Source organism: Apus apus, chromosome 8 (genome assembly GCF_020740795.1).
Source record: "Apus apus isolate bApuApu2 chromosome 8, bApuApu2.pri.cur, whole genome shotgun sequence".
Lineage (NCBI taxonomy): Eukaryota > Metazoa > Chordata > Aves > Apodiformes > Apodidae > Apus > Apus apus.
Window position 1 is genome coordinate 550,395 of NC_067289.1, and position 24,305 is coordinate 574,699.

The 24,305-nt window shown below is 42.8% G+C and overlaps 2 protein-coding genes across 8 annotated transcripts; one reads left to right on the forward strand and one right to left on the reverse strand.

Moving 5' to 3' along the window:
- The first annotated feature begins 25 nt into the window (after nucleotides 1-25).
- IWS1 (interacts with SUPT6H, CTD assembly factor 1) lies at nucleotides 26-17,835 on the forward strand. 7 transcript variants are annotated; one of them, XM_051625868.1, is made up of 15 exons: nucleotides 26-209; nucleotides 716-831; nucleotides 6,703-7,534; nucleotides 8,137-8,329; nucleotides 8,573-8,630; nucleotides 8,977-9,077; nucleotides 9,520-9,670; nucleotides 11,553-11,635; nucleotides 11,914-12,043; nucleotides 13,090-13,207; nucleotides 13,939-14,050; nucleotides 14,271-14,327; nucleotides 14,521-14,632; nucleotides 15,596-15,756; nucleotides 17,456-17,544. In XM_051625868.1, the coding sequence occupies exons 1-14, from the start codon at nucleotides 176-178 to the stop codon at nucleotides 15,722-15,724; spliced, it is 2,226 nt and encodes a 741-aa protein (XP_051481828.1). In that variant the 5' UTR covers nucleotides 26-175; the 3' UTR covers nucleotides 15,725-15,756; nucleotides 17,456-17,544. The 7 variants fall into 7 exon arrangements, with proteins under 7 accessions (XP_051481828.1, XP_051481826.1, XP_051481829.1 ...); XM_051625871.1 differs by lacking the exons at nucleotides 26-209; nucleotides 15,596-15,756 and adding exons at nucleotides 2,700-2,756; nucleotides 2,845-2,899 and having other exon boundaries at nucleotides 742-831; nucleotides 17,456-17,835; XM_051625866.1 differs by lacking the exon at nucleotides 15,596-15,756 and having other exon boundaries at nucleotides 17,456-17,835.
- A 1,551-nt stretch (nucleotides 17,836-19,386) lies between these two features.
- LOC127387501 (coagulation factor X-like) lies at nucleotides 19,387-22,396 on the reverse strand. The gene is given in 6 exon segments (XM_051625895.1): nucleotides 19,387-20,840; nucleotides 20,842-20,965; nucleotides 20,968-21,079; nucleotides 21,082-21,134; nucleotides 22,072-22,143; nucleotides 22,146-22,396. Coding segments are annotated over 6 exon segments (804 nt in total). The 5' UTR covers nucleotides 22,360-22,396; the 3' UTR covers nucleotides 19,387-20,611.
- Nucleotides 22,397-24,305: the final 1,909 nt, after the last annotated feature.

Below are 24,305 nucleotides of genomic sequence, written 5' to 3' on the forward strand. Positions count from 1 at the left end.
GCGCATGCGCCAAGGGCCGGGCCGCCGCTGGCAGGGGAGGCGCCATTTTGGGCCTGTGCGGGGCGGGCGGAGGCGGCGACTGGTGGCGGCGGGACCGAGCGGCGCTGGGACCGAGCGGCGCTGGGGCTGCGCCTCGCCGCCAGCCCGCGGTGCCTCGGCGGGAGGCCGGCCCGCCATGGAGAGCGAGTACTACGGAGGTGACCCGTCAGGTAGCGGCGCGAGGGGCGCCCGAGGCGCGCTGGGCCCGGGGCGGGCGGCGGGGCCTGCGGGGACCGTCCTGCCCTCCCCGCCCGGCGGCCGCTCCCGGGACCCTTCGAGCTCACCGCGGTGTCGCGGAGCCGCGCCCGGTCCCGGTCTGGGCGGCCGCCACACGGGGGGTGCGCGGGGCCCGGGCCGCAGCCGGAGCCGCGGGCGGGATCGCGTCCCGGCGGGCGCCTCGTTATCGTTATTAATTCGGGGAGTTGGTTCGTGAGCCAGTGACTGCTTGCGTGCAGGTGTTAGGGGGTTTTGTGGTATCTTTGGGGCTATCAGCGGTGGGGTTGTGTCTGTTCCAAGCCCCCCCGGTAGTCGCTCCCTGCCCCTCGGTATCGTTGCGCTGTTAGAGCGAGGGGCTGCGGAGCTGCCCGGCTGCGGGTGCATCATCGCGTGCCAGTGCTCTTCTAAACACCGGGAGCTGTTGCTGAGTTTTGCTTTTCTTTTCTTAACTTCGGAGTAGATGACGGTGGAGCTACCCCAGTGCAAGATGAACGAGATTCAGGATCTGATGTTGAAGATGAAGGAAATGAGCAGCATTCTGGATCTGAGAATGGAAGTGTAGGGCATCATTCAGAGGTACTACTGGAACTTTATCTAGATAAAGCTTACTCCTCTATAAATGATTTTTTCTTGTTGTTTAAAGAGGCATCTTCTCTTATTTAAGACCTAAGTGTTTATTCAGTTGTTCTTAAGGTTCTTGTCTGGCAAAACTTCACTTCCAGAGAGAAATGTGTTTGATAATCTCTTGCCCAATACATAGGAGAGGATATTTTATTTTTCTTGTTAAATGTTACAATACCATTCCCTGTGTTGTACTAGAAAAAGTTTAATACTGTCATACTCAATTGCAAGAAGATAAACTTCTGGATTTGAAAATCTAAGCAATGGATTATGGGGGATTTGCAATTTTACGTCAAATTCTGCACAGTAACATAAAGCCACACGTTATGGAGGCATGCATTTCCTTACCAAAGAATGAAAACTCCCATCTTCCATCTTGACAATGTGAGTGTTGACTCTCAAGTCTATCTGTTCTGCTTTTCATCTTGTCATTTAAAAAAGAACAGACTCCATCTGGAGCAGGAGCAGGTTAAGATTCCTAAATGGGATCTGTTCTTCTTCTGAAGAGGCTGTTGCTTCAAGAAGCTTACACCATGAAAAGGTGCTGATGCTTTAAGCCACAGTTCTGTTTGGGAGAGAGTCACTTAATTTGTGGTTTAACTATTTTGGCTGAAAAGAAATTCTAATAAACATGAAGGATTCCTTTAGATTTCAAGGACATTAATCTTAATTTTGAGGAGTTTTTTGTGACTTGAAACAGAATGACATCTGGAAGGAATAGTTTTGGCTTGTGAGCTCATGTCTTACGCTATGGAGAACTTTTTGATACTCACAAAAACTAGTGAAAGCCATTTTATTCTCTTTTGCATATTTTGCTGCATGTAAAGATCAGGATTTTAAACAGTTAAGAGTGCATGATGTGATGTACTGTTGCAGGCTTATGTGTCAAAAGGTTCCGCTCTGCTGTGCTATAACCTGCAATCCTTTTCATGGGGTTTTTTCCTGCCACCCTTTATTGAATTTCTACTTCCCACAGAGTTAGGAAGTAGATAAAGATTTTATATTTGTATAAGATGAAATTTCTTTCCATGTTTTTGAATTTAAGTGCAAAGAAGTTTTGGAATTTCCTTTGTCTTTTTTTAAAGGTGTTGATATTGACAATAGAAGAAATGGATTTGGTGCAAATTGTGATTTCAGTGTGGGAGAAAATAGGTGTTTCATCATGGGAGAAATAACTGTCTTTCAAGGGGGTGTAGTCCTTCTGTTTTCATGAAAAAATATGGTGATGAGTGCATGGAGAGTCATGTTGCTGCTACAATAATACTAAGCTTTTTCTGCTGTGTATGGAAACTTGATCATTTGTTCTTCTCTACTCCTGTGGGATTTGAATTTTCTGTGTCAAAATAAATCTGGCCTAAAGAGCAGGTGATTGACTATTACTTACATCTTCAGCACAACTTTTTCAGATTTAAATAACCTGAAAGTACTAGGACCTATTATTATTGTTAATTGCTCTTCTTCATGTGCCTGTGTTATTTTAAGGGCTTTGTTCTGTGATGGCTGTTGAGTATTCCCCTGTAGATAAAATACTCCAGAAAATCCATTTAAAAAAAACAACAAAGACCCGAATTAACCCACCTTTCTGTCCAGCAGTAAATGTGAACCTCAAGCCTTAATGCTTTATTTGAATGAATAAAATAATAAACATTTGTGTATTTTGTTTCACTATGAAGTCTTAAGTTCTTAGTTTTCCCTCCATCAAATTAAAAATAAAACTCATGCAATAATGTGGAGCAGCTGTTTCTGAAAGGAGTAACTTTCAGTGATTTAACATATTATTTACCCTAAGTATTCTCTCATCCTCTTATTTCCTTTACCTTTAGGAATATGTGGGAGGAATGACACTCAAAGGTAATAAAACCTTTGAGACAGCCTAATCAGTTAAGTCTGTTTAACTACTATTTCCTCACTAATTTAGAGCTCAGATGTAAAGAACTGAAGTTTTAAACTTTCAAACTTTTTTTTCAGGTTCTTAACTTTAATGAAAAGGGGAATCCTGAGGAATTACTTATGTAGGTCTCAGGTATGTGGGTTTTTCTTTTCCACAATTCTTTTCTGGCTTTCCTTCCCCCAGTCCCACTTTATCTATAAATGTTCTCCTCGATGTCCTTACTGATTCTGCTTTAGACACATAGAATTAGACAACACATAGTTTTAGTACAGTAATGAATATGAAATCATGTTTACAGTGTTTGTGCAAGTCAGGCTGATATGAAAGTCTTTAGTGACTTAGATTCTCACACTTTTCACCAAGTTGCTGCTTGTCTTTATGAGTTAAGTGATGGTTGGACTACTAACAATCATACAAATACCTGACATGGCTGAAAAAAGAGACATTTGCTGATCTGCCCGTGGTGGTTACATATGCTCAGTGTAACAATTGTCACTCATGAGGTTGTAGTGGATGGGTCAGTTTTGTTGAACTTGCTAAATGACCAACGTAGTACCTCTTAAAACTGCCTGCATGTTGATCCAATAAACTACTGGCTAACTGAAATTTTTACATTGAAGGATAACACTGTAAATTTGATTTTGATGTATTCCTTATTGTATACTGTACTAAAGCTTCATGTTACAGAATTCTTTCAGTTAAAAAAAAATGAAGGACATCTCCACGAAAATGTTTATAGATAAAGAGGAGGAAGAAAAGAAAGCAAAGGAATTTGAGAAAAATGCTGTAGCGATTACCTGAGACCTACTTGTTTTTGAGGATGTCTGATAACTAAATTGAATATTTGGAAAATAAAAACCAGGAAACTCTGAAATCACATACTGATTTCTTTGAAAACATCTTTTTAGAGATGAACTAGCAAAAAAAAGAGGGGGTGGAGGGAAAATTTTCCTACAGAGTTTAGTCGTCTTGCTGTAAAGTTGCACATGCTTTTTGGATCAAGTGTCTTCCAGATTTTCACAGCTGGTTAATTGTATCCACAAGACCTCTGCAGGGCTGGCTGTGGCTTGTCTACTCTGCCAGGCTCTGAACAAGGCAGCTCTGCCTCAGCCCTGGCAGATGGTTGGTTGTTAACATGCTGAGTCTAAGGGGGAGTGTGTCATCTTTCTGCAGGGTCACTGACTGTGCTGATGTAACTGGGTGCTTTTTGGGTCAGCTCTGGTGGTGCTTTCCAGATGCAGGAATAGAATAGATGGTGCCAGTCTGCCCTGTCTGTGTAGGGGTGGTTCTTCTGTAAGGGATTCTATCACGGGAGTTCAGGTGCTGTCAAGACGGGTCCTGCGGAGCTTGTTAGGTTGCATATCTGCCCACCCCTCATAACATCTTCATTCTCCAAAGTGATTGTCAGTTAGCAGTAGCAGACTAGAGAACTAGAGACTCTTCTGTTGTAAAGCACTTCAATAGTAATGTTGTGTAATTGTAATGACTTCCTACTGAGTATTTTACATAGGAAGTTCCTTGTAATTTAGTAATATGTTCTGAATAGATGGATATGTAACCTGCAGCTGCACTTCCAACCTTAGAAACATTTAAGAATTCCAGTTGTTTTTTAGTTTTTTTTACTTGTTCACTGAAGACTTTCTAGACTGGCAGTCAGGAAGGTGATGAGCTAAACAGTTTAAATGGGAGTAATTGTCTTGTTTTTCTTAGTTTTGTTTAGCAAAATCCCTTATTACTGCTGACAGTTAACAGCACTTATTCAGCATTAGCCACCTGAAATCCAGGGAAGACAAGCAAGCCCAACAAAAATGAAGTGAAAGGAAAATGAGAATTGAAGAATTTCTGTTACTATGAATATCGATTTCAATGTCAACCTCTGCATTTCAGTGCTTCTCAGTCACCTTACGTGTGACACTGCTGTAAAATCTATTTCCTGTTCTGTTTGCAGCCACAGTTGTCTTTAATGCAGTCAGAGAAAATGCACCACGTACACATGGAGTTCGTTTGTTATGTGGGAGTTACTGGGCAGGAAAGGGCAATCAGGTTTTTTTTGTAAGAAAAAAGAAGTAAGTAAAATTCCATTAATAAGGTGAGAACAGTTGAGTATGTGTATGGTCTTCTTCAGCTGGGCATCCTCAGTTCTGTAACTTTTTAATCTTCATATTTAATTGTTTAAAATTCCAAATTGGGATTTTAACAGAACTATTTTCCTTGCAGTAAGGAGAAATGAGAAACTCAGTATCACCACCAGCATGATTCAGGAGTCTGGTGTTGCTGTAGGGACAGGGATGAGCAGTGAAGAGCAAACTACACACTCGGGTTACATGGCAGCTGTTTTTAGTAGCTAACATTAAATAACATGGAGGTAGTGCAGTTGAATTTAAATGCATGTCTTAAAATTATATATATGCCCAGATTTGGTTTTATATTTATATATTTTATATATACAACTATATAAAATTATGGGGGGTTGGACTTGATGATCTTCAGAGGTCTCTTCCAACCCCTAATATTTTGTGATAGTCCTGGTTTTTTCCCTTGTGTGTTAACTTAGTGATTTCTGCAGTAATTTAGAAGTTATTTTATTGAATGCTAGCTAAGGGAATAAATGCTTAAGTCTTAAAAAGTAATGTTATTTAAGACTTAGTATAATTCTGGAGGGAGTTCCTAAAAGCAATTAAAAGTTTAATTAAAGTTGTTTCTTAATAATTCATTTAAAATATTAATAATATTGTTAGTTGTAGCTGTAGGATAGGTACGCTTGTATTACTGTGTATGACTGAATGTAGGAGCAGAATGACTATAGAAAATAAAAATCGACAGAAAGTCTGTCTTTCCAAGGAAATTAAATTGCTGACAGGAAAGATTAGAAGTTCCAGGGCATACAGGTATTACAGTATCTCGTTGCACAATAGTAAAAGGAGAGGATAGCTGAGACAGACAAAAATCACCCCTGGGGAAAGCCTGGCTGAAGAGTGGAGCTGAGTATGTAGAAAAGAAGTTCCTTTTACAGTAGTGCTGTTTTCAGTTGAAAATGAGATTGTGACAGTGACTGTGAGAGGTGTACTGACTGAATGAAATGAGTGTTTAACAGTCTAATCTTCTTTTTCAGGTAAATGCAATTGAGTTTGTTTTGTTTATTTTTTCCCAAGTAGAAATTAGATATTGCTGGAAAGATCAACCAGGTGTTGTCAGTAATGGTGGCTTGTGAAAAGTTTTTCCAAAAATGCAGCATGTGGATCAGTATTTTTTGTTGTGTAGAAAAGAACATAAGGGATTGTGTTTAATTTCTAAAGTTTTAAGAGGATCTATGTATTTAAGCATAGGTTATCTCTGGTGTGTGGAGTCTTGAATCTATTCTTACATTCTCACACATTGAAACACAGAACTTGTTAACAATTGTACTCTGAAAGATCCCACTGAAACTTCCTATTTTTTGGAAGGCTCTTGGTCTTCATCTGTTCTTCAATAAATTTTCTTGGCAAAGAAGGAAGGGGCACTGGCTCTCCTGAGCTTCATTTGGAAAGCTGAGTGCAGTTTCAGTAAAATGTATTTCATACCAAAAAACTTTGCTTGAGATCTTTAGAAAATGACAAGAGTGGGATACAGTTTTGTGGCTTATTACTGGGGATTTAGTCTAAACCACGTTGAAGGCCTGAGCCCTCTGTGCTGGGCCTTTTGAGTGGTTTTTAAATTCTGTTGCCATTTCCAAAATATGATGGAGCTCCAGGGTGGACAGACTTTCATTGATTTTCCTTGATCTGAAGTATTTGATAGTCCTTTGATGCAAATTGTCTAATTTCTGTATAGAAAGTTTGCAGTACCTGGGTTAATGAAAATGGAGGAAGGACAAGCAAAAATTTAGAACGTTTTAAATTTTCTTTTTAAGCTTTTTGTTTTTTTATTAGTTGCCTGAGGTTCTTTTTCTCTTTCAGAATGAACACAGTGATGGAGAAGATGATGGGCAAATGGGAGAGCCTCATATGACAGACTCTGAAAATGAAGACATCCCAAGGCAAAAAGACAGTGACTCAGATAATGAGGAGCCTCCAAATCACAATGGAAGTGATTCAGACAATGAAGCAGCTGATGGAGGGAAAGACAGTGATTCTGACACTGAGGACCGGCCAAATCGGCATTTAAGTGATTCTGAAAATGAGGATGCCTTAAATCATCGAGCAAGTGACTCTGAAAATGGAGAACCTCACAGGGATCCCAGCAGTGATTTTGAAAATGAGGAATCACACAAGCAGCCTGCGAGTGACTCGGAGAGCGAGGAGCTTCGGAAACAACCAGCCAGTGACTCGGAGAGTGAGGAGCTCCAGAAACAACAGGCAAGTGACTCGGAGAGTGAGGAGCTCCACAAACAGGCAGCCAGTGACTCGGAGAGTGAGGAGCTCCACAAACAGGCAGCCAGTGACTCGGAGAACGAGGAGCTCCACAAACAGGCAGCCAGTGACTCGGAGAACGAGGAGCTCCGCAAGCAGCCGGCCAGCGACTCGGAGAGCGAGAGTGTCTCCAGGCACAAACAAGAAATAGAGTCTGAGGATAGTGATGGGGAGGACAGAAAGGAGGAGGTGCAGAATGATTCTCATCATTCAGATAATGAACATGTAAGAGAAGGATTTCAGGGCTCTGACAGTGAAGAAGAAGCTCCTAAGAGGCGAAAAATATCAGACAGTGATGAAGAAGAGAAAGACGAGGAGAAGACAGTGAAGAGGAAAACTGTTATCCTTTCTGACAGTGAGGATGATAATGAGAAAACACGTAAGGAACTGCTGTGTGAAAATATGAACGTGATGCAACAACCAGTAGTGTTAAGAGTTGGATGCTTTCTTCACATAAAAATAATTATTTAAGATAAATATGACACCATAAAGCAAATATGTTTTTAGAGCACAGCAGCATTTGTAGAGGCTGTTGTTGTAACTGCATTTATGTGTGAATGTCTCTAATACTTTTGAGTTATAAGGAGGTCTAGTAGAAGTAAAAGAGAAGACTGCAGTGATCTTGCTTTATTCTGGCATCTGTTATCACATTGATTATTCCTGTTAGTCTTTCATGTACTTTGTTGTTATTTCTCTAGTAATTTTTTCCCTTTTTTTTTTTTTTCCACATAGTGGGGGTGAGAAGTCAGTTTTAAAATTACAGGTTTTTATGGGTAGATGTTGCATGGAAACTTCAGTTACTGGTGGCAGAAAACAGATTTTAGCATGGGTGCATTTTTTTAAGAAATGGCAGTGATTTTGTGTAGGAAGGCCAGAGAGCTTCTGTCTTGTCCAACCTGAATTTGAGAGAATATTTTTTTGAGAGTAGCCGTTGTCACCTCTGTTACTAGGACATGTAGTAATGCTCCTCTCTGTTGGCAGCTGCAAAAAAAGTACGAATCCTTTCTGATGTCGAAGAATCAGATAGTGATGCTGCTTCAGAGAAATCTGACAAAAGGAAGAAAAATACTATATCAGATAGTGAGGAAGAAGAAGAAAGAAAGGAGAATGCTGGGAAGAAAAAAGAAGAGAAAGATCTGTTTGGCAGTGACAGTGAATCTGGAAATGAACAAGAGTAAGTGTTTCTGGGAATATGAATTCCTTCAGGGTTGCATATGGTGAGACTTTAAATGAATGGAGAATGGATGAATCAAAACCAGAGAATGATTGTCAACCTTCATTGGTGGTGTGAAGAAGAAGGTCAGTAGTAGATGTCAGAATGATAGGTGGGTCCCCACATCGTCTGTAGAAATTCTGCAGAAAATGTCTTTCTCACTGTTTTAGTCTAAATAGATAAATGTTACTGTTACTTTTGCAGGAACCTGATTGCAGATATATTTGGAGAATCTGGTGATGAGGAAGAAGAGGAGTTTACAGTAAGTGTTACTGTGGATGCCTCTTGTTCATTTGCTAGATCTAATCTTCATGGGCTGGTACTCTAGAATGAATGTTGGGGTTGGAACTCATGTTCAAGGATACACTGTATCAGGAGAGCAGCTTTGTTGCTGGACTTACTGAGGTGGTCTTGGGTAAATAACATTGACAGGTCTTCTGTTGAGAGGTTATTGGTATCAAAGTGGCAGGAAGAACCAGGAAGTCTGTTCCTTTTTCTTCTAGAACCTCTGCAGACTTACCTGAAGCTTTTCAAGTATGAGTGTCAGATGCATGAGTAGATGCTCAATCTTAATCCATACGCTGATTTGCACTGTCTTTACCCATCAGGGGTTTAACCAGGAAGATTTGGAGGAAGAGAAAGGTGATGCAGACATGAAGGAGGCAGCAGATGAATCGGACTCTGATGATAACATCAAAAGAGGGAAGCAGTAAGTCAGTGTGTTACTAACTCCTTTGTTAATAGCAAATGCAAGACTTGAGTGAAAGGGCTCCTCCAAAAACTGGCTGGACTCTTAGTTTGGAAGGGCTTTGGACTGTGTTTCTCCAGTGAACAGCAGCTCAGTGCTGGTGCAAGGGACAAGGTATGGCAGGACTTGGGTCAATATGTCTCATGTTGCCTTTTGATCGCTACAGTAGCATCAGCAGTGTGGTACAGACACGGGAGAGATTAAGTCTTTGTCAGCCTCAGTGACAGCTTTAGCACATCTTGAACCCTGTATGTTGGATGTGTGCATGTTGTTAGCTATTTCAGCAAGGTCTTGCTGTGATAGTTGTGATAGTTTATGCTACAGAAATACAAAATAATTTCCCATGAAGACAATAAGATGAGCCCTCTTCTGATCATCAGCAAACTCTCTTCTTGCATTTCAGTATGGACTTCATGTCAGATTTTGACATGATGCTGCAACGGAAGAAGAGTATGAGTGGCAAGCGTAGGCGCAACCGTGACGGTGGGACTTTCATTAGTGATGCAGATGATGTGGTCAGTGCTATGATTGTGAAGATGAATGAAGCTGCTGAGGTGAGTTTTTTAGGCTCCAAAGACACCTTAAAATCCAGTTCCATTCTGTGGGAAAATCTTGTGGTCAGTAAAATAGAGACATCTTGCTGGTACTTGGGAGGAGTCACCTGTATGCTACAGAAAGCTTCCAATATCTAGATAACTGCTTAAGTGTTATTTTGCTATTCTGGATTGAAAAAAAATGTCTTCCATTGAAATGTGGAGAAAATATTTATTTAAAACTCGTTAACTTGTTAAACTTGAATCTACTGAGATCATCTGTTCTTTTCTCTAACTACATGAACAAGTTTATCAAATACTGAGAAGGGAACTATGATTACTTTCATTAGACAATGGCTAGCACATGTAGTACTTCAGTGTTTGTTCCTGAGAAGAACCATTTTCTGAACTGTTGGAATGATGGTGCTGTGGTAAATTATAGTAAAGCTGCAGAATCCTTGTCTGAGGTTTCCTGTTTAATACGTTAGTGTGCAGATTTTATTGGGGGTCTCACCTTCTGTCAGGTATCTTCTGTTGTGGTTTTAGTTTTGTTGGAGTAGCAATCAGATGAACCAACAACACTTCAAAACAAATGGGAGAATATACAGAACTTTAGAAAGAGGAATCTTAACCTTAAAGGACAACAACAGAATCTTACTGAGAAGAAGATAAAATGGATAAAGTGTGTGTGGGAGGAAGGGGAGAGTGAGATAGCAATCTGGGAGACAACTGAGGCATCCTTGGTCTTGAGAGAAAGTCTTTCTTGGGCAAGATTACAGCCATTTTCAAATGGCATTAATGGCAAGATGATAGCCAGTTTCAAATGCTGGAAGAGTTGAGCTCCAGTGTTGTGGTGTCTTTAGTTCTCCAGCATGTGCTCATCAAACCATATGGGTCATGCAGAGGGGAAGAAGGGCATTAGAAGATTCTCCTCCCTTGCAATAAAAAAGCATTGTCCAGAAAGCCTTCAGGAGATGATGGTGTGATGGTGAGTAGAAAGGAGTTAACACAGCAGGACATAAATCTGTTGATTGTCATGGGCCTTTTTGATATGGGAGCCCAAGTACTGAGCCCGTAGTGACATTTCAGCCTTGGATGATTGTCACTTTGAAAGCCACATTTTGTTTAAATGCATAATGCACAATGGTGTGCCTGTATGTCACTTGCACTGTGCTTCATCCTAAACCTCTAGGTAATGCAGTTACATCCTTAGCTGAAGCAAATACACATTTTCACACTTCCATTGTTTTGGTTGGCTGTTTTTCTGTTGTTCAGGTGAGATTTTACTAACAAAGATTCTAGGTCATCTCTGCAGACCTCTAGTTTATTGCAGTCAACCTAAATGAGGTTTGAGAGGCCAAGAGGTAATGGTTTTAAACTGAAAGAGGAGAGATTTAGGTTAGAGTTTAGGAGGAAATTCTTGAGTGTGAGGGTGGTGAGACACTGGCGCAGGTTGCCCACAGGAGTTGTGGAATCTCCATCCCTGGCAGTGTTGAAGGGCAGGTTGGATGGGGCTTGGAGCAGCCTGGGCTGGTGGGAGGTGTCCCTGCCTCTGCAGGGGGGTTGGAACTGGATGATCTTTAAGGTCCTTTCCAACTCCTAACCATTCTATCATTCTATGATTCTAAATCATGAAGTAGAAAAAAATGTTAATTTTAAGAGGAATCTTCTAATACCATGGTTTTAAGGAAAATGTCGACTAAGGTCTTTTTTTAAGAGAAGTCATCATATAATGAATTTTGGGGCTCTAGGAAGATGAAGCAGGGTACAAAATTACTGTAATCCTGCCAAAGTTGCACTTTTTGTTTAATAAACTAATATTTTTCCTGTAAATGTTATAAAGAATGGGAGTCAATTATTTCTTCTTTTGGTTAATTTGCACTGATTCTTCAACTGCCTGCAGGAGGATCGACAGCTGAATACACAGAAGAAGCCAGCGCTGAAGAAATTAACTTTGCTACCAACTGTAGTTATGCATCTTAAAAAGTGAGTTGTCATTCTCCCAGGTACTTAACCTCTTGAGGAATACTGGGAATTGGTAGATTTCATAGAGTGACGTTACAGTTGTACTTAGTATGCTGTGAAACATTTTTTTCTTCTGAGTAAGTGCTGGAGCTGGGTGGCCTCAAAAACATCAAATTTTACATAATTTTACCTGTTAATTTAACACAAAAACTGAAATGCACCGTTATGCTGAAGGAACATCACACCTTAAGGTTTTGATGTAATGTGTGACTTTGTGGCTCCTCTTTTAAACTTTCTAGGCAAGATCTCAAAGAGACTTTCATCGATAGCGGTGTTATGTCTGCCATCAAAGAGTGGCTTTCTCCTCTTCCAGACCGAAGTCTGCCAGCACTAAAGATACGAGAGGAGCTTCTGAAGATCCTGCAAGAGGTTTGGAGTTGACTCTTATTCCTGTTTGATTCTTGACTTCTCCATGGTTTTACAATCATGTGCTTTAGGGAAATGTTAGGTGCTAAATGTACTGTACCTGCTACCAATGGACTCTGCAGTGAAACACACAAGGGAGCAAGCTGCAAAACAGATGTTTAAAATTTGCTTCATTGCAGTGAACCTTACGCTGTCTAGCTGAACACAACTTGGTTAGGGAACTTCAGGCACTTAATTGTTGTTAGGAAAATGTTCCCATGTTCACAATGAAGCGAGTAGCTTTGCTAGCAGCAGGGCAGGAGACATTTCTGAGAGTCTCAGGTGAACTACAGACATGAAGTTCCCTGCCCACTTGATACATCCAAACTGCTTAGTCACTTCCCTTCCCTTCCCTTGTTCTCAGTGGCTCCTACATAGCTATTGGTCACTTGGTCTTTGCAGCCTTCATAAACCAAGCATGGCACAACCTTAATAGATAGAAGGGAGTTTTTTCTTGCAGCACCACTAGCTGGTTGTGACTAAAGCTCTAGAAGTATTTCTCCTTTCTAAGAATTTGCAAGATTTCTGCCTGAAATTAGATTATTTGGCCCTCCCTGCCTGTTTCATGTTTATATGCAAAGTGTAGTGAAGAGTCATTTGCCATGTATCCTTGAATTTTTCTCCCTTTGTGGTCCGTTCTTTTTTCCAGCCTGTTAAAAGTATGTGGTGCACTGAAAAGTCCATCACACTCAGTGTAGACTTACGGTGCTTGTAGCTAAGCTAATTATTTTAATGCTTTGGCCCCTTAAGTTTTTATCTTTATAAGATGAATGCTTTGAATGTACTAGCTCAATTATTGGGTAGTATGAGCAAAAGAGCATTTGGAGCAAATAGTTCTGGAAGCTTACTTAATTTTGTGTATTGAAAAAGTCATGTCAAGGCAAATTTCTAGGTTTTGGTTTGATACTTTAACCAGCTCATAGTGGGACAATTGTGAAGGTGGGTTTGGTCTTCTTGCGAAGTTCAGTTACAACATTTCTTGATACTCTGACTTTTCCTTTACTCTGCAGCTGCCCAGTGTGAGCCAAGAGACCCTGAAGCACAGTGGCATTGGACGAGCTGTGATGTACCTTTATAAACACCCCAAAGAGTCAAGACCTAACAAGGATATGGCAGGGAAGCTAATCAGTATGTAACCTTCCCTTTGCCCTACATCAATGAGATTTCACTGATCATTTAATTTCTGCATCAGTCTTTCTGTTGCATGTTTTTTTGCTGTCATCTGTGGTAGAATTGATTCTGCAATGTAGGAATCTCACTAACCTGTTCCATGCTTTGTGGAGCTTCTAACACATGCTGTTACAGTAACTTCTGCATGAGCCTTTTCCTGCTTCTTTCATTCCTGTTCCAAACCAGAGACAGCATCTGCCCACGTTCTCTCTTGGCTGGTTGTCCAGACCTTATGTATGTGCTCCAAAGGCAGGAAGGGACTGCCAGAAGGCTGTTTATTCCATTGATTTGAGAGAGATCTTGTATGACTGAAAGTTTACTACTTAAACAGCTGTAGTCCACTTGTAGTGCATTCTGCCCTGAATGACTGCAGACTGATTGTAAACTTGTTACGTTTTTTAGAAACTATTTTTGCATATTTCTAAAATACAGTGTGGTGTGCAGGAGGTTTCTGACAAGTGTTCTAAGAGCTGAGAAATTCTAAAACAGCAACAGCAGTAGAGTTTGTGGATGGAAAGCTCTTTCTTGCTGTCCACAGGACTGGATTTCCCTGAAATATTAAGAGCTCAAAAAGAACTTGGTTCAAAGAAAGCATAAATACTTGCTGTCAACTTTGCAAGCTGATTGGTTTGGAGATACATATCAGAGGCCTAGCCTTTGTTAACCCATTTTGTAACTGTTTTTAATAGATGAATGGTCTCGACCCATCTTTGGCCTTACCTCAAACTACAAAGGCATGACAAGAGAAGAAAGGGAGCAGAGAGATTTGGAACAGATGCCTCAGCGAAGGAGACTGAGCAGGTAGGAGCAGCAGGCAGAAACATGAAATCCTGCTTGCTTTCTGAGACTCCCTCAAGAAAAGCAAAGCAGTATGTAAATATTAAAGGAAATAAAAATAATAAGTTGTTAGTTCTCTCTTTTCTTTTACCACACTTTACTGTTTGTTGGTTTTTTTTTAGTTTCAATTACTTTCTCTGTGTGTAAGTGCCTATAAGAAAAAAAAAAATCATTTTTCTTGCAGCTCTGGTGGTCAGACTCCCCGCAGGGACCTGGAGAAAGTGTTAACTGGAGAGGAAAAGTAGGTTGGATTTTTTTTATTATTATTCTTTTTATTAGGAAAAGTATTTCAGTGTTACTAACAATATGCAATTTGCTTTGAGGTTTTAGTGCCAACCATTACACAACATGTTTCAGAGGCAGAACATGGTATCTCACTTGTACTACTTTCTGTGTAAGATCCTCCTCTAACAGTTACATCTTTTTTTCTGGAGGGCTCTTCGACCAGGGGACCCTGGGTTCTGTGCCCGAGCAAGGGTGCCCATGCCCTCCAACAAGGACTACGTGGTCAGGCCAAAGTGGAATGTGGAGATGGAGTCATCCCGGGTAAGTGCTGCAGTGTGGGGGTAGCTCAGCTTCTGCCAGTGCCTCTGTACCTCAGCTGGCTCTGAGGAAGCCTCATTGTCATGGTCACTGCACAGTGTGGTAATGCTTGTAGGGGCCTCGTCTGGCTTGAGCAGACAGTAAGTTCTGCTGTCAGTGGGCTGCTTTAAGCTCATCAAATACTTTTACTCGGGTATTGTTGCTTTTCTAACCAAAAAGAGATTTTCATCTTAACTGTTCTAGAGTCTCTAGGTTGAGAAAATATGTGCAAGGGGAGGTTTAGGCTGGACCTTAGGAAGAGACTCTTCACCCAGAGGGTGGTGGAGCACTGGAATATGCTCCCCAGGGAAGCAGGAATGGCACCGAGCCTGACAACATTCAAGAAGTACTTGGAAAATGCCCTCAGGAGCATGGTGTGAACTTTGGGGTTGTCCTGTTCTGGGGCAGGAGTTGGACTTGGTGATCCAGGCTGTCCAAGGAGGTGGTTGAACCACCATCCCTGGAGGCATCTAAAAAGACAGATGTGGTGCCAGGGAACAGGGTTTAATGGTGGATGTGGTAGAGTTAGGGTAGTGGTTGGACTCGATGATCTTGAAGGTCTTTTCCAACCAGAGTGGTACTGTGAATCTGTCAGTACTGTGAGAATCTGATTACAGGCCTCTTTAGAGCATTTTGATCTAAAGCTGCAGTTCAGTAAGTGTCACTGATATTTTTATTCCTCTCCCAGTTTTCCTATCGTGTTCTTCTGATAACATTCCAGTTTGAGAAAGTGTTGAGGTTTTGGTAAACATTAACAGCTGCAGTAGAGGCCTTTGCTTTGCTTTATTTGGTTCATCCATCTACCTTGTACAGTTTCATTTAAAAGCAGAATACATGGTAGAATACATGTAAATGGAAGAAGTAATAATTACTGTGCTTTCTGCTGTTATCTCTCCTTCTGTGCATTAATTGAGATGTTGTTTCTAGCCCGGGACTATTAAGAGAGGTATTAGTCGCTTGGAAAAACACAAGAGACGGTTTGCTGAACAGAAACGACTCAGCAAAGTGCATCGGGCCATCAAGTTCAGCATTGAAGGCAACAGGATGCCCCTGTAGCCATGACACTCTGCCTTCCCCAAGGCTGAGAGGTATCCCTCAAGGGAGGGGTGAACAGTGCATGTGCTTCAGCTGTTGGCAGTTTGCACATAGAGGAAAGGAGTGTCTACACCCTAACTTAAATTTGGAAAAGTCTCCTCGTGTTTTCTCCTGTCTGTACTGTGACCTAAAAAGGAACTTGTACAGGAAAAAACAGGCTGTTGCAAATAGCATCTGCCATGGTACCTGCCTCGACAGCTTCAGGGTACCCGAACGACAGGCGTTAAATGAAAATACCTGTACTCAAAAATAGCTTTGCACCACCTGTGGGTTTGAATGCTCTTCTGACTTCACTGGGTTTATCTGAACTGACACACAGGAATTCTTAGCCTTTAGTATGTGACCTCCTGTCATTCTTTACCAATATCTCTGGCTGATGTTTTACTGGTACAAAATAAGCTATTTTTCAAACCTACTTCTTCAAGAAGTTGAGCGATGGGCGACTGTAGAGGTAGTTGACAGGAGGTAGAGAATAAGCCCTCTGCAGGCGTGGGGGAGGAGAATCCCCTGCTGTGAATGGGGTGGAGGGAGATCAGTCACTGATATACATCATTGTGGAATTGTGACAATTTCTAGTCTGCATTTCAGTTCTTTGAGCAGGGTTGCCACAAACCAATAGCGATAGGAAGAGACTAGCACAGATAGTACTTAACTGTTGAGTTTAAGCTTCATATTTATTTGTTTAAAAAATCTATTTTTTTTTTTAAAGATAACTGTGAAATTCCAGATATAATTTCAATGAATAGTGAATAGTTTTATGAGTAAAGTTTATTTTAAATCGATGTGTCAGGAGCGCCTTCCTCAGTGATAGGAACAAGAGGTTCAGTTTCTAATAGATGTTCTTTGTTAGATATTAAGTAGCACGTTCTGGATATCTGTTTTTCCCAGACTTTAAAGGCATGAACTTTCCACCATTTATTGTTTCGGTTGTCTAGTTAGGGGAAATAGCTTTCTAGGAAGTAATGGGTATGGATTGGAAGGCCTTGCTGTTCATCGTCAGCGGCATTTCTTTTCAGAATCACTGTATTTAATCTGTGCAAAATTGCTGTGTGATGACACTGCTGTGTCATCTGTTTTTTCATTTGCAGTTAAAAGGGCAATGAGATGCAGTTAACTCTTTTAATAACTTGTATGGTCAGCTTAGGCGTTTGTTTTGCTTTCTCCTACACCCCCTTTTTCCGAATAATCTCTTGCTTTCTAAGTACTAATTGGTGCCCTTTTAAAATAAATGGCGTTTTGGAATTGATACGTCAGCTTGGAGCCCCTGTGTGTATCTCAACTTGTGCCCAGTTCCTGTGTGCATCTCAACACCTTCCCCTCCAGGAAGCCTGTATGTGTGACACTGTAGTGCAGTGTATTTCTGACACTAAACCAGCCAACAGAGCCAGAACTGTTCCAAACTGTATGTTCACGTGGCATGGGAACAACTAATACAGTTCTTAATCCCTGTACTTGGGAAGCTTTTCTGCACGATGTCAGTGAGCCTGGCTCCTTCCACATGTGTGGTGAAAATACTGCAGAGCCATTTTATCCACCTTGTGGGGAGAGGACATATGTGCACACACATAGCCCGCTGGAACCAGCGGCCTTATCAGCTCCCTCTTGTAGGTCTAACTTTGCATGCATCGCTTTTCTTGAACCTCTGGGGCGTCTGCTTTTTTTCAGTGGTAATTACTAGTTTTATTTTTTAAGTTCCAGGGGACCTCTAAGAAAGGGGTGAGTCGACTGGACAAACAGATGCGGAAATTCACAGATATCAGGAAAAAAAGCAGATCAGCCCATGCGGTGAAAATCAGCATTGAGGGCAATAAGATGCCTTTGTGACCTTCCCCGAATATCCCATGATCTCTGCTGTAAGACAATACACCCATAGACTCTTTGGAGACCTTTAAATTTTTTAACAACTCTTTTGGGTTTTTTTTAGCAAATCTCTGAATTGTTGCTTCAGGTTCTGGTGTAAGATGTTGTCCAAGGACTGTGAATATGGGGACTTCTTTCTCCTGATTGTATTTAAACAGATCTCATATTTGTTGTATGGCAACACTTTAGACAATAAAACATCTTCTGTTTTTTGGGGGGCTGTCTTTTGATTGATGAAGAGAATGTATGTGCAGACCACCTGGTATGTGGAAACGCTGCTAATTGTTCACCTCCTGTTTACCTGCATTTCCTCTTATTCAGTGCTTTATTAATCAGTTGTTCTGTCTTTGGAGATCTACATGTATTGGTTTTGATCAGAAATATCGACCGTCTTCCACTCAAAGGATTTAATTTTTCCTGAAGACTCAAGAGACCAGCAGACCAACCACTAATAATTCCAGTATGATGTAAGCCAGCCAGCAGGATGTCACTACTACTGGTTCTTCACGTGGAGGGCAAAGCCTTGAGTGGCATCTGCTACTGCAGAACAGTGGGCTGCAGCTGAAGGTGATTCTGTGACATGTGGTAGCATAGATGATTTTTAAAGTAAGCCAGACTTTGGAATCAAGGTTAGTGAGACTGCTCAGAAAGACCCAACATTAGACTGCTGGACACTTCTATTTTTGGGTGCTTCATGCAGCACAAAGGCTGTGTCGAGTCTTTGCTGCAGGGCTTGACACCACTGTGACTTCCTTTTGTAGAGCTGAAAGCCACATATATTTTTTCCTTCTGTTTTGCTTTGGTAGTTGAAGAGCTCAAATGTGTGTTGCTCTGGAGACCACTAGTGACTTTCTGAAAGGTTTCTTTTACCAGTGGTAAGGAGGAGGTCCATGTCTCTGTGTTAGGGGGATAATGCTGCTATTTCTTTGTCCCTGATGCTACAGAAAGAGCAGAGCAACATTTTTTACCTCTGCTGCTTTGCCTCTACCTCTGAAAACAGTTTTGTCTGCTGAGCTTGCCCAGGAGAGGAGGACTCTTCTTGTGTGGGTATCTGGCAGTTGGGATTTGAGTAAGAAAGTCTCCTTTGATCCAGAGGAGCACAGCCCGCACAGCCTGTTTGCTGTGGTTCCCTGCGTGTGCTCCTGTGATGCTGGAGGGGAGGGCAGCACAGAACACTATGCAGGGACCAGAACTCAAGGCAGGGATGGAGCCTGCTGAAGGAATTCTGCTGGTAGGACTGCTGCACCTCCTCGTGCCAGGTAAGCTTATGACATTGCAGCTGACCTCAGCTGTGTTGCCATGCTGTGAGTTCCAAGGATTTGGGGTTTTTCCTATTTTTAATTAATTTATTAAAAGATGGAATTCCTTACTGCCATATTGGCAAGTGCAGTTATGTATAAAATAAGTGAATGGTGTAGAGCGATGCCTGCCCAGGTAATCTTTGGCCCTTAAGGGCTGTGGGTTAGGATGGGATGGCCTTTCTTTTTCTTCTCCCCCTCCCCAACTTTTTTTGTAGTTCTGGCACTGTGATCCTCTAATGCAGTTGTGGGGCACTCTGGGCTATTTTTAAATCTTAAAAGATATTCCTGTAGGAAAGTGCTCACCCTGGTGGCATTGTGCAGTCCTAACAGTTTCTTGCCATCAAAATCTAATAGCTTGGCATTGCATGCTCTGTGAGGCAACCAAAAAGGTTCTGTTCCTTTTGGAATAGTGATAATGGACTTCTACAAGGCTTTGAACAAAGCTGAGGAAAAGAATAACTCTTGATGTTTGTTTTGTTTTGTTTTTTTAATTAAAGCTTAACAGTGAATTGAAAGGTCACAAAATCAAAAGCTCTTTTGACATGGGTTGCAAAGACCTGTTAATTGCAGCAGAAAAAAGCAGCAGAGAAAGATCATTGTATGAGCGCAGGAGTGGAGATGCTCCAAGGGGATGATGGGCTGTGGCTGTTACTCTGCCCCACAGGTACCGTGTTGCACCTGCATTCTCATGACATGGGGACTTCCCCCTCTCAGGGAGTTGGCTGGGTGTGCATGGTCCATCTTCCTGTGCTTTGAGGATGATGGAAAAGCTCTTTCTTGCTGTTTGGTGATTGTTGTCTTTCTCCCAACCACATGTTCATGAGTGTCTGAATTACTGGTTTTCATCAAATACTGGGAGAGGTAAATTCTGTCTGTGAGGGGTGGGGGGGTGTCCACAATAAAGAAAAGGGTTTTCTTCCTGCTGGTACATCAGCGCTCTGTGTTGTAGTTTCACTGGGGTAGGAGCACACAGCCCATCTTCACACCTTCCCTCCCCACCAGCAGGGCTGCCCCTGCTGTGCAGCCTTCCTTCTCCCACAGCCCCCAGGAATCAATGTCTTTCAGAGTTCTGTCACACAAACCTATTGTTTCTCCAGCCACAGTTGGGTGGGTTCCCTCCTCAGGTGCAGTTTGTAACAAACATATGGACACTGGTTTTGTATTGGAAAACACTTGTAATTAGTAAACCCAGTTGCACTTGAGGTAACAGTTGTAGTTGGTGACAAAACTTCATGGCCCCAGCTGTGGTGTTCAGCACAGATGTCACTGCCAGAACTGCACCTCCTTCCCTGAGCAACTCAGTCACATAGAGAGACATTTGCTGCTGTAAGGGGTGTGTGTGGGCTTGGGACACAGAAAACTGTTTTTCTCCCTTTCTGCTAGAATTTACATTAAGAGAGGCTGTAGTTGTCTCCTTTGTCATCTGCAAAATGGTTCTTTATTGTACACAAGTGTTCTACTCAGTAATAATGAATGAGCAGTTTAACAGGTTATGGTAAACAGACAAAACAGGGGAGCTGGACTTGTTGATCTTCAGAGATTCCCTTCCACCACCTAACATTCTGTGATTCTATGTGACTCAAAATTTCTTGGAAAGTTTTAATTTTACATTGCTAAGGACAGGAACTGCAAAGTGTCATCGAGTAAAACTGTCATAATAGAATTGTCCCGGGTATTAATACCAGCTTTAAGAAAAGTTAATGGTAAAGTTTTCCAAATCTGCCATGCTTTCCACAATCTCTTTGCTCCACAGGATGTAATTGGATACTCTTGTATAGACACCGTATTTTCCTTGTTCAGCACAGCCCTCGCCCCAGTTTACAATCCCCAAGAGGAACCACGTGTTGTAGGATGTGGTGAAGGGGCCACCGCTGTCCCCTTTGCAAGCGGCTGCGGCGCCATAGCCGGTGCAGAACCTTGTCAGTGAGGAGGCTCGTGGTGGAGCCCTGGCAGCTCTCCAGGCTCAGCAGGGGCAGCCACAGGCTCGTCAGGAAGCGCAGGAGGGACCTTTGCTCGTGCGTGGAGCCCCAGCCACTCACCCCCCCGTGCGGCCCTCGGAGAGCAGGGTGGCCAGGGCAGGGCTGCTCGGGTACAACAAGGCCATGTCACCATCGTAATTGTCTGAATCATAATGTGGGTGTGTCCAGCTCAGCTCAGCTCCACACCAACCACTTGTTCCTTGAATTCCCTCTGATACTTGTCAAAGTCTCCTGTAGCCAGGACAAGGTCAACTGTTAGGCACACTGAAGAGCTTGTATGCTGTGGTCATGGGGGATGAGGAAGGACAGTGACTTGATGCTTTGACCTCTCGTCCCCAGAAGGCACAGACCAAAACACATCCTGCTTTGTATCAGTAATTTCTGCTGCTGCAGCTGTAATCCTGCAACTCAAGTTTACCAGTTTGCCCTTTAAGGGCAAAATGAAGCTGTTGTTGACTGGATGAAGAGAGAAGCACGCTGTCAATGCTTTTTGGTAAGCACTGTGTTTTGAACACTTTGTCAAAGCTTTGTGTCCCTCCCCTCAGGAGCATGACATAAGCATTAAGATGCAGCTGTAAGGCTGAGGAACTGCTTCCTCTTGAGATCACCAAGACCAGCATATGACCAGACACCCACATCAGCCAGACCATGGCACTAAGTGCCACATCCAGTCTTTCCTTGAACACCTCCAGGGATGGTATCTCCACCGCTTCCCTGTACAGTCCATTCCAATGTTTAATCCAGTGCTCTATTCTGTTTACTCTGTTAACTTGGCTCTTTTTTGGAGGTTTCAAGCACAAGACTGTTTGTTACAGCATTTCTGCTGTTGTACTGGGTGCTGTAGCACAGGACGGGGGCTTTCTGCTCTGAGGCAGGCCCTGAGAAGCAGGCAGCACAGAAGGAGGCCAGTAACTGCTTTGAGAGTAGACCATCAACTAGAGAAAGCCTGCTTCCTTCTGAGGGGTGCCTGGAGGATGTGCTCAGGCTCCGCACACAGCAAGGTTGCCAACATGGGCAACCCGTGCCTTATGCTCCCGTGTTCTCAATGGCAACAGAAGGGACTAGCTGGAGCCTTTGCCAGGAACATGCAGTGTTCTGCACGGCTGCGTGGAGTTGGAGGTGTGTGTCTCCTTGTACAGTGGTCCCACCACCCCCCAGCTGTACTCACCCACAGTGACGTGGTGGGGGCTGAGGAGAGCGAGGCAGTGCGCAGCCGTGACCACCCAGCGACCGCTGAGCACCCCCTGCAGAAACCAACGTCCTTGCTGTTCCGGATCAAAACCTGTACAAAAGATGAGGAGGGCTGAGGCACCAGGGCTGTCACATCCCCCCAAAAGCACAAAACCAAGCTTAAGAAACAAAACACAAGATAGTGAAAATAAAAGAAACGCTTCAAGGAGGTTCCCTTACTTAGAATCATAGAATGGTTTGGGTTGGAAGAGACCTTCAAGATCATCCAGATCCAACCCCCTGCATGGGCAGGGACACCTCCCACCAGCCCAGGCTGCTCCAAGCCCCATCCAACCTGCCCTTCAACACTGCCAGGGATGGGGCAGCCACAGCTTCCCTGGGCAACCTGGGCCAGGGTCTCCCCACCCTCATGGTGAAGAACTTCCTAACATCTCATCTACCCACCTCTAGTTTTGATCCAGTCCCCCTAGTCCTACCACTACCCAATGTCCTAAAAAGTCCCTCCCCAGCTCTCTTGTTGGCCCCCTTAGGATACTGGAAGGCCACAGTAAGGTCTCCTTAGAGCCTTCTCTTCTCCAGACTGAATAACCCCAACTCTCTTAGTCTGTCTTCGTAGAAGGCACTGGCACAGAGTGCCCAGGGAGGCTATGGAAGCCCCATTCCTGGAGGTGTTCAAGGACAGGTTGGATGAGATTTTGTGCAGCCTGGTCTGGTGGGAGGTGTCCCTGCTCATAGCAGGGAGGTTGGAACCTGATGATCTTTAAGGTCCCTTTCAACCTTCACCATTCTATGGTTCTATGATTTAAAGTAAGAGGCATTTTGGTGGGGGCCAAGTCTGTGAGAAAGAGACTTTTTTTGTATATGTTGTTAAATAAAAAGAAAGGGGTTGATAAAAGCACTGGGTGAAAAATATAATTATGATTCCCAGTTCCCATGTCAGGTTATTTTTTGCTGTATCTTCATGCCTGTCATTTGCATAGCAAGCACAGTATTTCAGAGGACCAAGAATCTGGTAGGAGACAGGCAGCTTTCCTGGTTTGTTTCTCATAGTTTGTATATTACAACATTAATAATATTTGCCTTTACACTAATTTTGGCTAATTTGTTTGATTCATTCATTCATTCAATAAAATGAAAAAGAGAATGGGGCCTCACCATGAATGATCCCCAGTGCAGGTGTCTATGGCAGGAGTTACTAGACTTGGTAAGAGGCAATTCCTGCTCAGGAGTTGCTGCCACCAGCTTCTGCTCAACTGAGCTGGCAGTAGCTCCAGCTGCAGCCACAGCACAGGTCCCTTCCCTGGGCAGCAGAGCCCCAGCATGGCCTGTAGGGAAACACTGTTCTGATGGATTAATCTCGAACAGCCACCCAGTTCTGTCTCAAAGTTCCCACTGATAAACTGTGCAAAGGTTCAGCTCAAGTATCCAAGAAGCAAATTCCAGCCATAATCCTACCTTCCCAATAAATGGCAACGTGTCTGTTCTTGTACTCACCTTTTTCACAGTTGTCTCCTCCAAATTTGGGGGGGCAGATGCAAAAGTAATTGTAGTGTCTTATTTTGCAGACTCCACCATGTGTAAATTGGGCTGTACTGGAATGAAAAGGAAATGGAAAGCTTAGAGCCATAAACACTGCAGCCAGTGAGAAGTCTGTGGTCCCAGCCCAGGACTTTTGAGTGACACAGTGACGACTTTCTTCCAGAAAATAGTTTGCACGTTTATGGACTTTCAGCACCTCATGGGCTTCATCTTTGCTCACTAACAGTAGGAGAAAAAAAATGGAACAGTTGATACTGGAGAAGAGCAAGTTGGCATCATTAGAGCCACAGCTGTGCTTGCTTCCAGTTCAGTAAACAATATAAAGAGGAGGAGTCTGTGTAAACAGTCCACAGGAAAATAACATTAGCCTGTGTTCCAAAAAAAGAACACCAGGAGTTTAAGTGTTCTTTTAGGGGACCAAAAGACCCACAACTGAGACTTGCAGATGAGTGCAGAATTTTTTTTATTCCACAAGATTTCAGAGCATTACAGCTTCTTCTTCGGCAGCTGGTTGTATTTTTCTGCACCACCATCCTGCTTCACAACAATTACTAGTTGCCTGGCTGTGTGTGCACGTGGAAGCAAAGATGCAAAGAGAGGTTTGGTCGGTATTTGGTGTCAGCTTTGGTAGATACTCAGCAGGGAGACCCAGTGCTTTCCAGGCAGGACAGA

Bases quoted from the DNA above. Each gene is read 5' to 3' on its own strand.
- IWS1 (XM_051625866.1), top strand. From the start codon at position 176: ATGGAGAGCGAGTACTACGGAGGTGACCCGTCAG. The intron at 9,671-11,552 runs GTGAGTTTTTTA...AACTGCCTGCAG, and splicing joins AGATGAATGAAGCTGCTGAG to GAGGATCGACAGCTGAATAC. The intron at 11,636-11,913 runs GTGAGTTGTCAT...TAAACTTTCTAG, and splicing joins GTAGTTATGCATCTTAAAAA to GCAAGATCTCAAAGAGACTT.